The 13,874-nt window shown below is 48.0% G+C and overlaps 1 protein-coding gene across 1 annotated transcript in view; it reads right to left on the bottom strand.

Annotated features, from left to right (window-relative positions):
* Positions 1-1,841: 1,841 nt before the first annotated feature.
* The window catches only part of LOC311242176 (protein TANC2-like), a 64,960-nt gene continuing 52,927 nt past the window's right edge, over positions 1,842-13,874 (bottom strand). The window contains 4 exon segments of the mRNA XM_084331124.1: positions 1,842-4,658; positions 5,227-5,327; positions 7,029-7,175; positions 9,286-9,377. Coding sequence (XP_084187250.1) covers positions 2,555-4,658; positions 5,227-5,327; positions 7,029-7,175; positions 9,286-9,377 — 2,444 coding nt within the window. The 3' untranslated portion in view covers positions 1,842-2,554.

Raw genomic sequence — 13,874 nt, 5'->3', positions numbered from 1 at the left:
GTTGGACAGCAGCGTTGTTGTTGACGTGTAGAGGCGTTAGTGGAGACTTTCCAGAGGTGGAAAACTTGGGAGCTGTTGATCAAGAGCGACTAGAGGCATTGTCTGAAACAACGATTCTGGAGGTTGTACTGAGAGGGATTTCGGAGCCTTTATGTACAGCAGATACAACTTGTGCTATAAAGTCTATACATTTTCACCTTTTTTAAAAACACGGTTTCCTCTTCGTATTGTCATTCTTTACTGCTTTGTAAATCATATAGTATTAGTGCCTGATGATAGTCCAGGATCAAGTCTGCCCCCCCCCGCCCCTACCCTCCCCCTTCAAACACACGCCCACTTTCTCCAAATTCGACAACAATCGTAACAATAACGTGATTCAAAAAAGACATAAAGTGCGCCGTTAGTTAAGAAACTTCGCAGGCATTTTAGTGCAGAAACGGTCGAATAATAAAACGTAAAAACAATCGTGAAAATAGTAATGAGGAGAAACAAAAATAAAAATGTGTCAAACTAATGGATGCAGAAGAAAAAGGAAAAGTTGTTTGTAACAGTGGTTTGTGTGTTTATGGAGTTCAGTAGCTTTCAGATGCTCAACATTACAGCCCGTACTGGGCCTAGAAACCTTTACCCTCTCAATAACATATCAGCAAGGACAGGAAAGGTACATATCCACACTTTGATACTCATGTGAGATGACCTTAAAAGCGCTATATAAATACACCATTTACCATTTAGTAATATCATATTATGACATATTACTAAATGGTAAATGGTGTATTTATATAGCGCTTTTATCCAAAGCGCTTTACAACTTATGTCTCACATTTTACCCATTCACTCACACATTCACACCGACGGCAGAGGCAACCATGCAAGGTGCCGCCCTGCTCATCGGGAGCAGTTAGGGGTTAAGTGTCTTGCTCAAGGACACTTCGACACGCTGCCTGGGAGGAACGGGAATCGAACCCGGGAACTCTACCTCCTGAGCCACTGTACATTACTAGGTATCGTTAAACCTGCAGCATAAAGCCAAATTATGATTCATATCAGGTTAATGTCATCAGCAAATAACAACACAAAAATAAGTGTATTGCACTCATGGCCTACATTTTGTGTCTAACACGGCACTCTATACTCTTCAAACGAACTTTGAGATTTCTGCAAAACTATCCCACTATATTATTTTGTTTGTACAAAACTATAGCGAATTACTTTTATTATTATTATTATTATTATTATTTTCTTCTTCTCACAAGCAAACATGTTAAGTATTCCAAGGTATTTATTGATTGAGTCGCTAGTCGAGAGATGTTAAAAGAGAGACATCGCAGCCTTGGCAGTTAGTTTATCTTCACGCTTATTAAAAAGGCATGTCATGAGGTCTGTTAAAATACAGCAACGATACAAGAACAAAATACAGCAGAACCGTGTTCACCTGAACCTTGAACGTCCACCGACTGACCGGTTCACCCAACGGTAATTAAAACGAGAAAATATGAAGACACGGGGAAGAGAAAATAATATTGTAACTGTGCAATTGTTGGAATTTTCGAGTTGGAATTTTCATGCAATTTAACCGCCGCTCAAGACTGTAGCCATTTTGGAATGCGTGCACTATGGACGTCTAAGTAAAGCTTTGGACGGCAATATTGCGATTCAATAATCGAAACGTTTCACAGACTCTACCTCCGTTCGCGAGCTGTTGGGATCGGAGAAGTCCCGCTGTGGGGTGAATGAATTAATTTATGACAACACAGCAGGTTGACACCGTCATTCAAAGGTTGTCCGTCACTCTCAAGCCCCCCCCCCCCCCCTCTGGGTTTTGTTCGATATCCGTCTCATGACTAGCAGTAGGACTAAAACAGGGTTTGACAGAATACAATTCAAACTATGTCTCGTTTTATATTACCTATGTACAATATATAACTTAATTATAAATATTGTAATTTTTCTCTTTTAAGTACTGAGTTGTGGAGCCGTTTCTGTATTTTCCGAGCAATTTACAGTATTGAACATATAATATTGTATTACATAGATTAGAGCCTACTAGCGACCTTGGTTAAGAGCACACTTTGTAAGGACAGAATGATGGAGATACATAATCCAACGAGTACAGAGAGTTCATCGATAGCGTACTTTCACTCTCGCCAGTCCCACGCGTATAGCGCCCCCTTGTGGGACAGTTGTGCCACACAACCCTCTGGAAGTGCACTGTTCTTTGATTGAGTACGAGATCGGAACGTATCGTAAGTTCTTTCAGCTTCCTACCGTTTTGTGTGCAGATTTTTGATAACAACATAATAATCACTTTCTCCTTTTTGTTAGAAATGATCTAATCATCCAAAGAACACCCACTGCCCTCAGCGTGTGTGTCTCTCCGTGAGACGAGTTCTTCGCGTATAGAGTCTTTCCGGGTCACACTCGCACACAACAAGGGTAGCAGCGGCTGCTGTATATAACTAAACATTCTCTCCTCTCACTCCCGCTGACACGCCCCGGTTCGACCAGCCGCCGGCCCCCCGACTGCCGCCTGACCCGCCGACGGGGGGCCCGGTCACACGTTCGACTCCACAAATGGTCTCTTTGGTTTGATTGGGGAGGGGGGGCCTTGGGTCCTGGAGTCGCGGGACAGCTGGCGGTACATGCTGTCCTGGTAGGCCTGTGCCACGGGCAGAGTCCTGGCCACCTTCACGTCTGGGTAGGTGGGCACCTGGCTGACGCGCTCCAGGATGTCCCCCCCGCCGCGAGAGCCGTTGGCCATCTTGCCCAGCGACGAGGGCTGGGACTGGTGGTAGTAATCCTCCTCCAGCAGGTGGCCGTTCTGGGCGTTGTTGGTCTTGTTGTAGTAGGCGATGTTGCCCAGGGAGGTGGGGGGGCTGTAGCCCTGCTGGCCCGGCGACGTGGGGCTGATGGCCGAGTCCATGGAGGTCATGGCCCAGGGCCGGGAGGAGGGCTGGTGCAGGTACTGCTGAGCCCGCGCCGTCTTGTCTATGATACCCATGAAGGGCGTGGTCCGAGAGCGGGCGGACTCTCCTGGGTACAGCCCCCCCTGGGACGGAGAGATGGGCGAGAGGTCGTCGCAGGAGCGCTCGTACGCCACCTGCAGGGGTATCTCCATCTGCTGAATGGAGGAGGATGAGGGCCTGAAGCCTGATGGGGCTAGGTTACAGCTGGAGCCCGTGTTAGAGATGTTGTTACTGGACGGGGAGAAGCGCAGGCCCACACTCTGGGAGTGGATGAGAGGCCTGGGAGTCGGCACGTGCTGCTTTATCTCCGTGGTGTTGGCGCTGACGGGGCGCCTCGCCATGTTGTGGGCCATTTCGGGGGAGCCCAGCTGGCACGGGGGCTGCATGGCGTTGGCGCGGTCCACCAACACGTGCTCCGAGACGGGGTAGTAGGCGGCCGACTGGCTGCGGCTGATCTGCGGCGTCTGGCTGTAGCGGACGCCCCCCGGGGGGCCCCCGCTGCTGGCGCGGTAGGCAGAGGAGGGGCGCTGGGGTAGCTCGTCCTTTGACAGGCCCGACTCCATGACCCCTCCTCGGCCCCCGTGCTGACAGAGGGCCCCGGCGCTCAGGCTGGCCTGCACCTGGACCATGGGCCGGCCGTCCAGGGAGGGCTGGTACACCAGGCGGCTCTCCACCACGTCCACCGATCCGCCCTGGTAGCGGTGTCCGCCCATGGGGTGTCCCATCGGGCCTCCGTAGCCACCGCTGTTGGGCTGGTTGTTGGTGCGCACTATCTGGGCCATGGAAGGCTGCAGGCGCAGGCCCTGGGCCTGGTGGTGCTGCGAGGTCAGCTGGAAGGAGCGCTGGCTGCTCATCTTGGACAGGGGAGACTTGGGCCGGCCAGGGTGCTGCTCGGTCTGGTAGCGGACCGGGGAGCCGGACTGGGACCGGTACAGGCAGACACTCTCCACCACGGGCGGGCTCGCTCGGTACTGAGCGGCGCGGCGCAGGGGGGAAGGCGGCGGACTCCCGTGGTGGTGGTGGTGGTGGTCCATCCCCTGCTGGCCCCCGCCGCTGCCTCCCCCCATCGGAGGAGGGGGGCTGAATCGGTAGGAGGGCTGGTGCACCGGGGAGGTCTGGTGAGGAGGGCTGTGGCGGTAGTGGGAGTTCTGGTGCGTGGGGGACAGCGAGGGCGGGGAGGCCTGGTAGCAGCCGCGGGTCGGGGAGGACATGGAGGAGGACGGGGCTGGGTGGTGGTGGTACTCGTAGGGCTGGTGGTACATCTGGTCCGGGTGGGAGGGGGAGAGAGGAGGGCTCTGGATGACGGACAGGCTGGAGGGGTTAGAAGAGAGGGACTCGGGCGGCAGCAGACCCAGGGACATGGCCTCCAGCTCCTGCTCCAGGTAGTCCTCGTCCTCGAACAGGTCCTGGACGGGCTCCATGTCCTCCAGCCGGGGCTCCGGGGGCGGAGGCAGAGGCATGGACCGGGACGGGGACTCCTCCTCCTCCTCCTCCTCCTCCAGGGGGGGCGTGGGGGGAGGCGAGGGGGGAGGCGAGGGGGGAGGCTCCAGCTCCGACTGCGGCTGCTGCTCCTCCTCCTGGCTGAACTGGTGACACTCCTCCTCCACCCGCTGGAGGAGACGCAGGATCTCCCGGTTGTTCGGGCACTGCCTCATGGCTTCATTCAGGTCCTCTAAGGCTTCGGGGAACTGCCTGCACACAGACCACACACGGAAGATTATGGTTATATTTTAGTGTTATGTTTTTGTATTTTGGCAAAGACTGTGTGTGTGTGTATGTGTGTGTGTATGTGTGTGTGTGTGTGTGTGTGTGTGTGTGTATGTGTGTGTGTGTGTGAGAAAAAGAGAGAGACAACAAGAGAGGGAGAGAAAGAGAGAGAACAAGAAAAAGAGAGAGACAACAAGAGACAACAAGAGAGAGAGAGACAAGAGAAAGAGAGAGATAGAGACAACAAGAGAGATAGAGAGAGATATAGAGAGAGACAACAAGAGAAAGAGAGAGATAGAGAGAACAAGAGAGATAGAGAGAGATAGAGAGAGAGAGACAACAAGAGAAAGAGATATAGAGAGAACAAGAGAGATAGAGAGAGAGACAACAAGAGAGATAGAGAGAGAGAGACAACAAGAGATAGAGAGAGAGAGAGAGAGACAAGAAGAGAAAGAGAGAGATAGAGACAACAAGAGAGATAGAGATAGAGAGAGAGAGAGAGAGAGAGACAACAAGAGAAAGGGAGTCACGTGGGAGGGGGGGAAACCAGTACCTGCTGCTGCGCTTGGCCCGCGCCCTGGCATAGTGAGCCTCGTACGATTTTGGTTTCAGTTCAAGTGCCTTCGTAGCGAATTCCTCAGCCATGCCAAAGTCCTGCGGAGATGTAGAGAAGTGACAGGAAACGGTCACAGTGTGGAAGCTAAGCAATGCTCGGCTCTCCCCTTGGCAACGAAACAACCATCTCTCTCTGCATCCGATCTGACCTGGTACTACTCTGTACTCTGGCTTTTCAGTTCTGCATCGGCAGATTTAATTGCTTTAGCGCTACTTTCTCCCATCGTACAGCCTTCTTCGCGGGGCACTGTTTCCTCAGTCTGATGCAGCAGATGTGGTTCGAGCAAGTCGCTAGAAATGGTACTGATTTTGCTGACAACTTCAGAGAGACTTGGTGTAGTTACTGAAGACTAGGGATGCAGACATCAAACGCACCGAAACAGACATCAAACGCACCAATACAGACATCAAACGCACCAATACAGACATCAAACGCACCGAAACAGACATCAAACGCACCAATACAGACATCAAACACACCGATACAGACATCAAATGCACCAATACAGACATCAAGTGAGAGTCCTGGACTTTCAGTAGCGGCCGATACAGAGTACAGATCTGATCATTTATGATGAATTGAAAATGGGGGACCCTGATGTAAACAAGACGAAAGTCTTTCTCTGGTCTGCATCCCCTTAACAATTGTATGTATTGAGCTGTACTGTACCCATTCTGCAATCTGTTAATAAACTTTTCAATCAATCAATCAATCCATCAGTTTTACTGAACAGTACAGACTTAAGACCATCAGTTTTACTGAACAGTATAGACTTTAGACCATCAGTTTTACTGACCAGTATAGACTTTAGACCATCAGTTTTACTGAACAGTACAGACTTAAGACCATCAGTTTTACTGAACAGTATAGACTTTAGACCATCAGTTTTACTGAACAGTATAGACTTTAGACCATCAGTTTTACTGAACAGTATAGACTTTAGAACATCAGTTTTACTGAACAGTATAGACTTTAGACCATCAGTTTTACTGAACAGTATAGACTTTAGACCATCAGTTTTACTGAACAGTATAGACTTTAGAACATCAGTTTTACTGAACAGTATAGACTTTAGACCATCAGTTTTACTGAACAGTATAGACTTTAGACCATCAGTTTTACTGAACAGTATAGACTTTAGACCATCAGTTTTACTGAACAGTATAGACTTTAGACCATCAGTTTTACTGAACAGTATAGACTTTAGACCATCAGTTTTACTGAAGAGTATAGACTTTAGACCATCAGTTTTACTGAACAGTATAGACTTAGACCATCAGTTTTACTGAACAGTATAGACTTTAGACCATCAGTTTTACTGAACAGTATAGACTTAGACCATCAGTTTTACTGAACAGTATAGACTTTAGACCATCAGTTTTACTGAACAGTATAGACTTTAGACCATCAGTTTTACTGAAGAGTATAGACTTTAGACCATTAGTTTTACTGAACAGTATAGACTTAGACCATCAGTTTTACTGAACAGTATAGACTTTAGACCATCAGTTTTACTGAACAGTATAGACTTTAGACCATCAGTTTTACTGAACAGTATAGACTTAGACCATCAGTTTTACTGAAATAACTGAAAATAGATTGGAGGGTGAAAAGTAAAAACAAACATGCTTTAAGAAAATGTGGTTTGCAAACCTTACTCATCCCTTTTGGACAACGACAACAAGGAATTTAGTCAAAAAAGGATTCAGTCAAAGCGTTAAGACTTTTCGAAAACGTACGTTCATTTTCCTGCGACATCTGGACAGGTTGAGGAAGATGGACACTTTGAGCTCCCTGAAGGTCTTGAGGTCCTCGCTGAAGCCCTCCCGGGGGAACTTCTTGAGGGCGTACTGGTATCTCTGGGTCGCCTCTTTAACCTTCCCCTTCTGTCGGACACAGCAAACACAGCAACAGCAAACGCATGAGCTAGTCTGCTGCTAGCAATAACCAAGAAGAACGAGGAGGAACTAAAAAAAGAATGCTAACAAGATAATTTTCCAGCTAACTTAAAGATAACATTCATCCACTAGATGTCACACTAAAGCACCAGCATGTAATTTATCCTTTATAATAATATTTTTTGGGGGAAAAGCAATACTTTTATTCAACACCTTTCTAAAAGATCTGTGGATGTATTATATATATATATATATATATATATATATATATATATATATATATATATATATATATATATATATATATATATATATATATATATAAAGGTATTACCTTTAAAGGTGCTATAGATAACATTAAAGGTGCTATATGTAACATTAAAGGTACTATAGGTAAAATATTTATGTAGACTAATACATATAAAAAAAAATTTAAATACATCCACAGAGCTTTTAGAAAGGTGCAGAATAAATGTATTGCTTTTCCCCCCTGAAAGTTGATTTATGAATTTATCATTGAAAATTAATTGGTGGGTCTAAAATTAATGTTGTTGTTTACCTGTTATTGTTGTGTGCATGTATCCCCTCCCTACTTCCCCTATTTCCCCACGTGGAACGCACATTATTGGATAAACATGCTGCTAGTAGAGACATGCTGACACACTGGTGCTCTCATGGGACATCTAGTGGCTCAATATGATCTATAGCTCCTTTTAAAAGGGCATTTTGCTGATGTTTAACCCGAATCCTGGAGGTGAACTGCAGACATAATTTCCTCGACTTGGGCATACTACTACTACTACTAACAGTTGAAACTAGTTGAGGAAATACCGTCTGCAGTTGAGATCACTTATGCGGACAGCGACTCAGAACACGTTGGTACGTTTTGTGTCTGATTATCACATGTCCTCCTTCAGATTCAGGTTAAAGGAACACGCCAACATTTTTGGGAAATTCGCATTTGCTTATTACTAAGGCATTGATCAGCCTGGCGGCTGATGGGAAGAAGCTCAGTCTGTGACGAGCTTTCACAGCCTTTTGGATCCTCAGCCTTCTCCCAGAGGGGAGCAGGGTGAAGAGGCTGCGTCCGGGGTGGGAGGGGTCGGCCATGATCTTCCTTGCCCTCTTCAGCGCCCTGGAGTCGTGCAGGGACCTGAGGGAGGGCAGGGGACAGCCGATCACCTTCTCCGCGGAGCGAATCACCCGCTGCAGCTTGGCGAGATATTTTGCCGCTGCAGCGGGGAACCAGGAGATGATGGAGTGGAGTGAGGAGGGACTCAATGATGGCCGTGTAAAATTGGGCCATCATGGTCCTCGGCAGTTTGTATTTATTCAACTGCCGGAGGAAGAACATCCTCCCCTGGGCCTTTTTGAGCAGGCCCGTGATGTTAAGCTCCCATTTCAAGTCCCGGGAGATGGTCATGCCAAGGAATCGGCATGACTCCACGGAGGCCTCCTGGGTGCCTCCCAGTATGATGGGAGGGGGCAGGGGCTGCTTTCCTCCTGAAGTCCACTACCATCTCCACTGTCTTTTGAGCATTGAGCTCCAGGTTGTTGCAGCTGCACCAGCTCTGCAGCCTCTCGATCTCCCTCCTGTAGGCCGACTCGTCCCCCCTGGAGATGAGACCCACCAGGGTGGTGTCGTCAGCGAATTTCAGGAGTTTGACCGAGGGGTGGAGAGAGGCACAGGGAGAACAGGTGATGCGTGAAATCACTGCGCCCGGGCACCAGTGGTTCGGCAAAGATAGTTCCGAGTATGTATCTGCTTGGAAAATGAAAATGTCTAATTTAACATTTGTATTTCTCCACGTGGTAAATAAACACAACATGTTTACAGGAACGTTTTGGAGTGTATTTCATGACTGTTGGGAACTAGGCTAGCTGGAGTAACCCACTTCCAGTGAATGACGCTAAGCTAGGTGCTGGTCTTCCTACTCCTACTGCATGCACAGAGAAGAAAAGGGTATGTATCTGCTTGGCTAACTCCGGGGTAGATGGAAAAATAAGCTAATTTCCCCAAAAGTTGGCGTGTTCCTTAAAAAATCGTCTATAGTTGGCCCAGTCTAAACGACAACAAAAGGACAATATGGCCAGGAACCTTGTAGTAGCTGTCCCCCTCCTCTATGAGCTTGCTGAGTAAGATGATCATGATGTCTGGCTTGGAGGTGGCCATGGCCCACGTGGCTGGACCTGAAAGAGACGGGGAGGAGGAGAGGAACCAGATGAGACAAGGAGCGCAGAGAGGAGGGAGAGAGAGAGGGAGAGAGAGAGAGGGAGGGAGATAAAGAGAGGGAGGGAGATAAAGAGAGGTAGATAAAGAGAGGGAGGGACTGTCACTGTAGAGACTCACCACAACAACAACAACAAACAACAACAACAACAACAACAACAACAACGGTACACACAACAACAATAAGAACAGGAACAACCGGAATGGAGGAGGAGAAGGAGGAGGAAAAAAGACAGGCAAAAAGAAGAGAGAATCACACTGTTCCAGACCAGCTAACTTCTTCTGCAGCTGGTAACATCCCTTTTCCTTCTGTCAGCGGCTGATTCAGAACCCCTTTCATCGTATTATTACCCGACAAACCGCTCAGAACTGAGAAGAACCACTTTTGAGGGCGCCATTTGACCTTTGACCTTTGGATTGGGAGCGCAGCAGCTAAACCCAGCGTATATATTTGCACGGTACAAAAGAGCACAACCGACCGTACTATTATTGGTCAGTTAATCGAGTAATCTTACTTTGATTCTCTCGTAATTCAAACTCAGATGACCGATTGGCCTCGGGGGACTGTGTTAAATATGGATGCCCCCCATGTTTTGACGTCATTATTTAGTCCTCCTAATATACCCCACCGTGCAAAGCGTCTAACACATCCTCCGCTGTTTGTGGGAGGGGGGGGGGGGGGGGGGGGGGGGGAGTGCTGCGTAGGCTGTAGGTGTAGGCTCCGGTCGGAGAATCAGGAATGACTCACCGAAGCGGCACTAGGGGTGCGTTAATTGGCACATGTGCAGCTTGTATGGGTGATTAAAATAATTTCACTGCCGCACTACCAAAAACGGTTAACCCTTTCACTGCGACAATACACAGATGGTTAACCCTTTCACTGTCACACGACAGCAGGTTAACCCTTTCACTGCCACACTACAGAAGGTTAACCCTTTACTATCACACTACCGACGGTAACCGGTAACCGTCGGTAGTGTGATAGTAAAGGGTTAACCTTCTGTAGTGTGGCAGTGAAAGGGTTAACTCTGTCCCCAATTGTAGTAGATGTTTATTTCTCATTATTACATGGCGTTTTCACATTCGCCAAAATGCTTGCTTGTGATTGGTCAATAGCGCTCGTCAGAGGTCCGATATGTAAGGGATAATGTATAGCTACGAGGTCATTGTCACAAAATAATTGACCGACACGTAGTTTAAAATACCGAGCCGCTTCGGTGAGGTGTTTTAAAACGTCAGTGAAGGTCAATTATTTTGCGACAATGACCGAGTAAAGCTATACATTATCCCGCTTATTACATGGCTAACTTACTAACAATATACCTAATTCATTTGACAAATCGCAGTTGTTCTGTGGCTCTGTCAGCCCAAATAAAGTGATTATTATTATCGCGGGCAGCCTCTGTTCTGGCTCCGCTGTGTTCTGGCTCCGCTCGTCGCTCCGCCCCCCTGTCATCGCCGGCAGCAGAACACCGGCAGTGTCTAATTGCACTGAAACAGTGTGTGTCAGTGGGCTTGATTGCGAACAGCTGCGCACAGCGGTCATTATTGAAAAAACAGCGGTCATTATTGAAAAATAATGACCGCTGTCGGGGGGCTATTGACCAATCACAAGCAAGCATTTCGGCGAATGTGAAAACGCCATGTAATAATACTCGATAACGGACCTCTGTGGAACAATAATGACCGCTGTGCGCAGCTGTTCGCAATCAAGGCCACTGCATCAGTGCAGCCAAACAGACACACCTGCTGGCTGCACTGACAGCGGAGTGGTGTGTGACGATGACAGCCGGAGCCAGAACAGAACTGCATCTGCATTTGATTTCGTCTTGTCTATGTAAAATGAATTAGGTATATTGTTAGTAAGTTAGCCATGTAATAAGCGGGATAATGTATAGCTATACTCGATCATTGTCGCAAAATAATTGACCTTCACTGACGTTTAAAACACCTCGACGCTGCGCCTCGGTATTTTAAACTCCGTGTCGGTCAATTATTTTGCGACAATGAGCTATACATTATCCCTTACTTAGAACCCCTGCCGCCAAGAACTGAACACAGTGTGTCTGAAAAACTCTGTCTTTTCTACGTTTCTGCACAGCAGCCATCCTCGTTACAGTGGTTACACAGACAGTAGAGATGACAGATGGCGGAGGGAATCTTGCACAAGGAGACACAGGAAGAAATAGAAGAAGAAGAAGAAGAAGAAGAAGAAGAAGAAGAAGAAGAAGAAGAAGAAGAAGAAGAAGAAGAAGAAGAAGAAGAAGAAGAAGAAGAAGAAGAAGAAGGAAGAAGAAGAAGAAGAAGAAGAAGAAGAAGAAGAAGAAGAAGAAGAAGAAGAAGAAGAAGAAGAAGAAGAAGAAGAAGAAGAAGAAGAAGAAGAAGAAGAAGAAGAAGAAGAAGAAGAAGAAGAAGAAGAAGAAGAAGAAGAAGAAGAAGAAGAGGAATTAGGGAGGCAGGCAGGAAACAGGACCAGAGATGATTCAGGAAGGAGACAGCACAACTCAGAGTCACTTCCTGTAAATCAGCTACACAAGGCGGTGCATTGGTTGGCTTACAGTCCCCCCCCCCCCCCCCCCCCCTTAGGAGATCAGCAATCTCACAGTGAATGAATAGGTAGAAAATTGCATTCTTCCATCTTCGTAATATCGCAAAAATACGCCCCATTTTAACTCTGGCTGATGCTGAAACCCTGATTCATGCTTTTGTCTCATCACGTCTGGACTACTGTAATGCACTTTTTTCAGGCTTACCTAATTCAAGCATCAAAAATCTTCAACTCGTGCAAAATGCGGCTGCACGGATACTAACTAGAACTAGAAAATTTGATCACATCACACCAGTTTTGTCCGCCCTACATTGGCTTCCTATCCAAGCCCGCTCTGACTTTAAAGTGCTACTCCTCACCTACAAAATTTTAAATGGGCTTGCACCGCTCTATCTATCTGATCTCATCTCCCGATACTCGCCCGCTCGTGCTCTGCGCTCACAAAATGCGGGGCTTCTATCGACCCCTAGGGTTAAAAAGAAATCCGCCGGCCACAGAGCCTTTGTCTACCGCGCTCCCTACCTGTGGAACAAATTACCTGCCGTCATCAGGGGCGCCTGCTCTGTCGAAGCTTTTAAATCCCTGCTTAAGACTCATCTTTTCTCTCTCTCCTTCAACCTACCTTGATCTCACCTGGTCGGGGACTGACCTTTAGATTAATCTGTGTAGTTTAGTTATGGTACAGGGTACTACATGGTACCACTGGGTAGTTTACTATAGGGTAGTTTAGTTAGGGTACAGGGTACTACATGGTACCACAGAGTACTACTTGGTACTGCATGGCATTACAGGGTACTACATGGCTTACACAGCTCTACATGGCACTACAGGGTACTACATGGCACCACAGGGTACTACATGGCACTACAGGGTACTACAGGATACTACGGGGGTACTACATGGCACTATGGGGTACTATAGGGTACTACATGGCACTACGGGGGTACTACATGGCACTACAGGGTACTACATGTCTGCTCCTTTGCAGCACCACAAACATGGGAACTCTCTAACTCTTCCCCCCCCCCCCCCTCTCCCCCCCCCCCCCCCTCTCCCTCCCCCTTCTCTCTGAGTACCCGTCTCCTGGCGCTGACCAAGGTGATGGATGCCTCGGGGTCTTGGCCAAGCTTGTAGTGACTGCTCTACATGCACCTCCGAGGCATTGGATCAGTTATTCACCGCCGTCTGTCCGTGGTCCTGTCAACTGATTAACAGACTGTTAACAGATTAACAGTCAACGCGGTTTCATTGCTGGGTTAAGTACTTCTATTCTATTCACATAATACGCTTACTTCATATATCTACTCCATTCACATATATGCCTACCACTTGTATCTATTGCTATGTCCGCCTACTACAATCTCATGAGCTGTCTAACGCCTGTCCCGTCTCCCTGTCTTCCTATGACTTGCTGTCCTGGAGTGTTGACCGGAGAGTGTTGGACGTCCCGTGACGAAGGCCGGGAGATTGCGACCCCCTCTGCGTGCCCCCCTGTCTTCGGAGGTTTCGTAGTGGTGACCGGAGTGCCGGATGTCCCGCGATGATGTCGGGGAGTTCGCGACCCTCTCTGTGCCACCCCCCCTTCCCCCTGTCTCCGGCTGTCCCTGAGCAACGACCGGAGTGTTGAATGTCCCGTGACTAAGACGGGGAGGACGTGACCCTCTTGCGCCGCCCCTGTGCTTCTAATAGATCCGCTATCAACTCTATCTTTAATTTTTCAAAATGTACAGTTGCTATTGCATGCACTCATCTGTGTTTCACCACACACATGAGTGCATGCTTACCAACTGTCCGTCTGCAACACTACTATCACCGACATCTAAGAAGGGAGATCCCCCCTTGAACGGCCCTTCTAAGGTTTCTCTCTCCTCCACATTGCCTGTGGAGCTTTTTTCCCCTATTGTTAGGT

The sequence above is a fragment of the Notolepis coatsorum genome (assembly GCF_963971535.1).
Source record: "Notolepis coatsorum genome assembly, chromosome: 15".
Taxonomy (NCBI): domain Eukaryota; kingdom Metazoa; phylum Chordata; class Actinopteri; order Aulopiformes; family Paralepididae; genus Notolepis; species Notolepis coatsorum.
The sequence above is the reverse complement of the archived record's forward strand: the minus strand, read 5'-3'. Positions and strand labels throughout refer to the sequence as shown.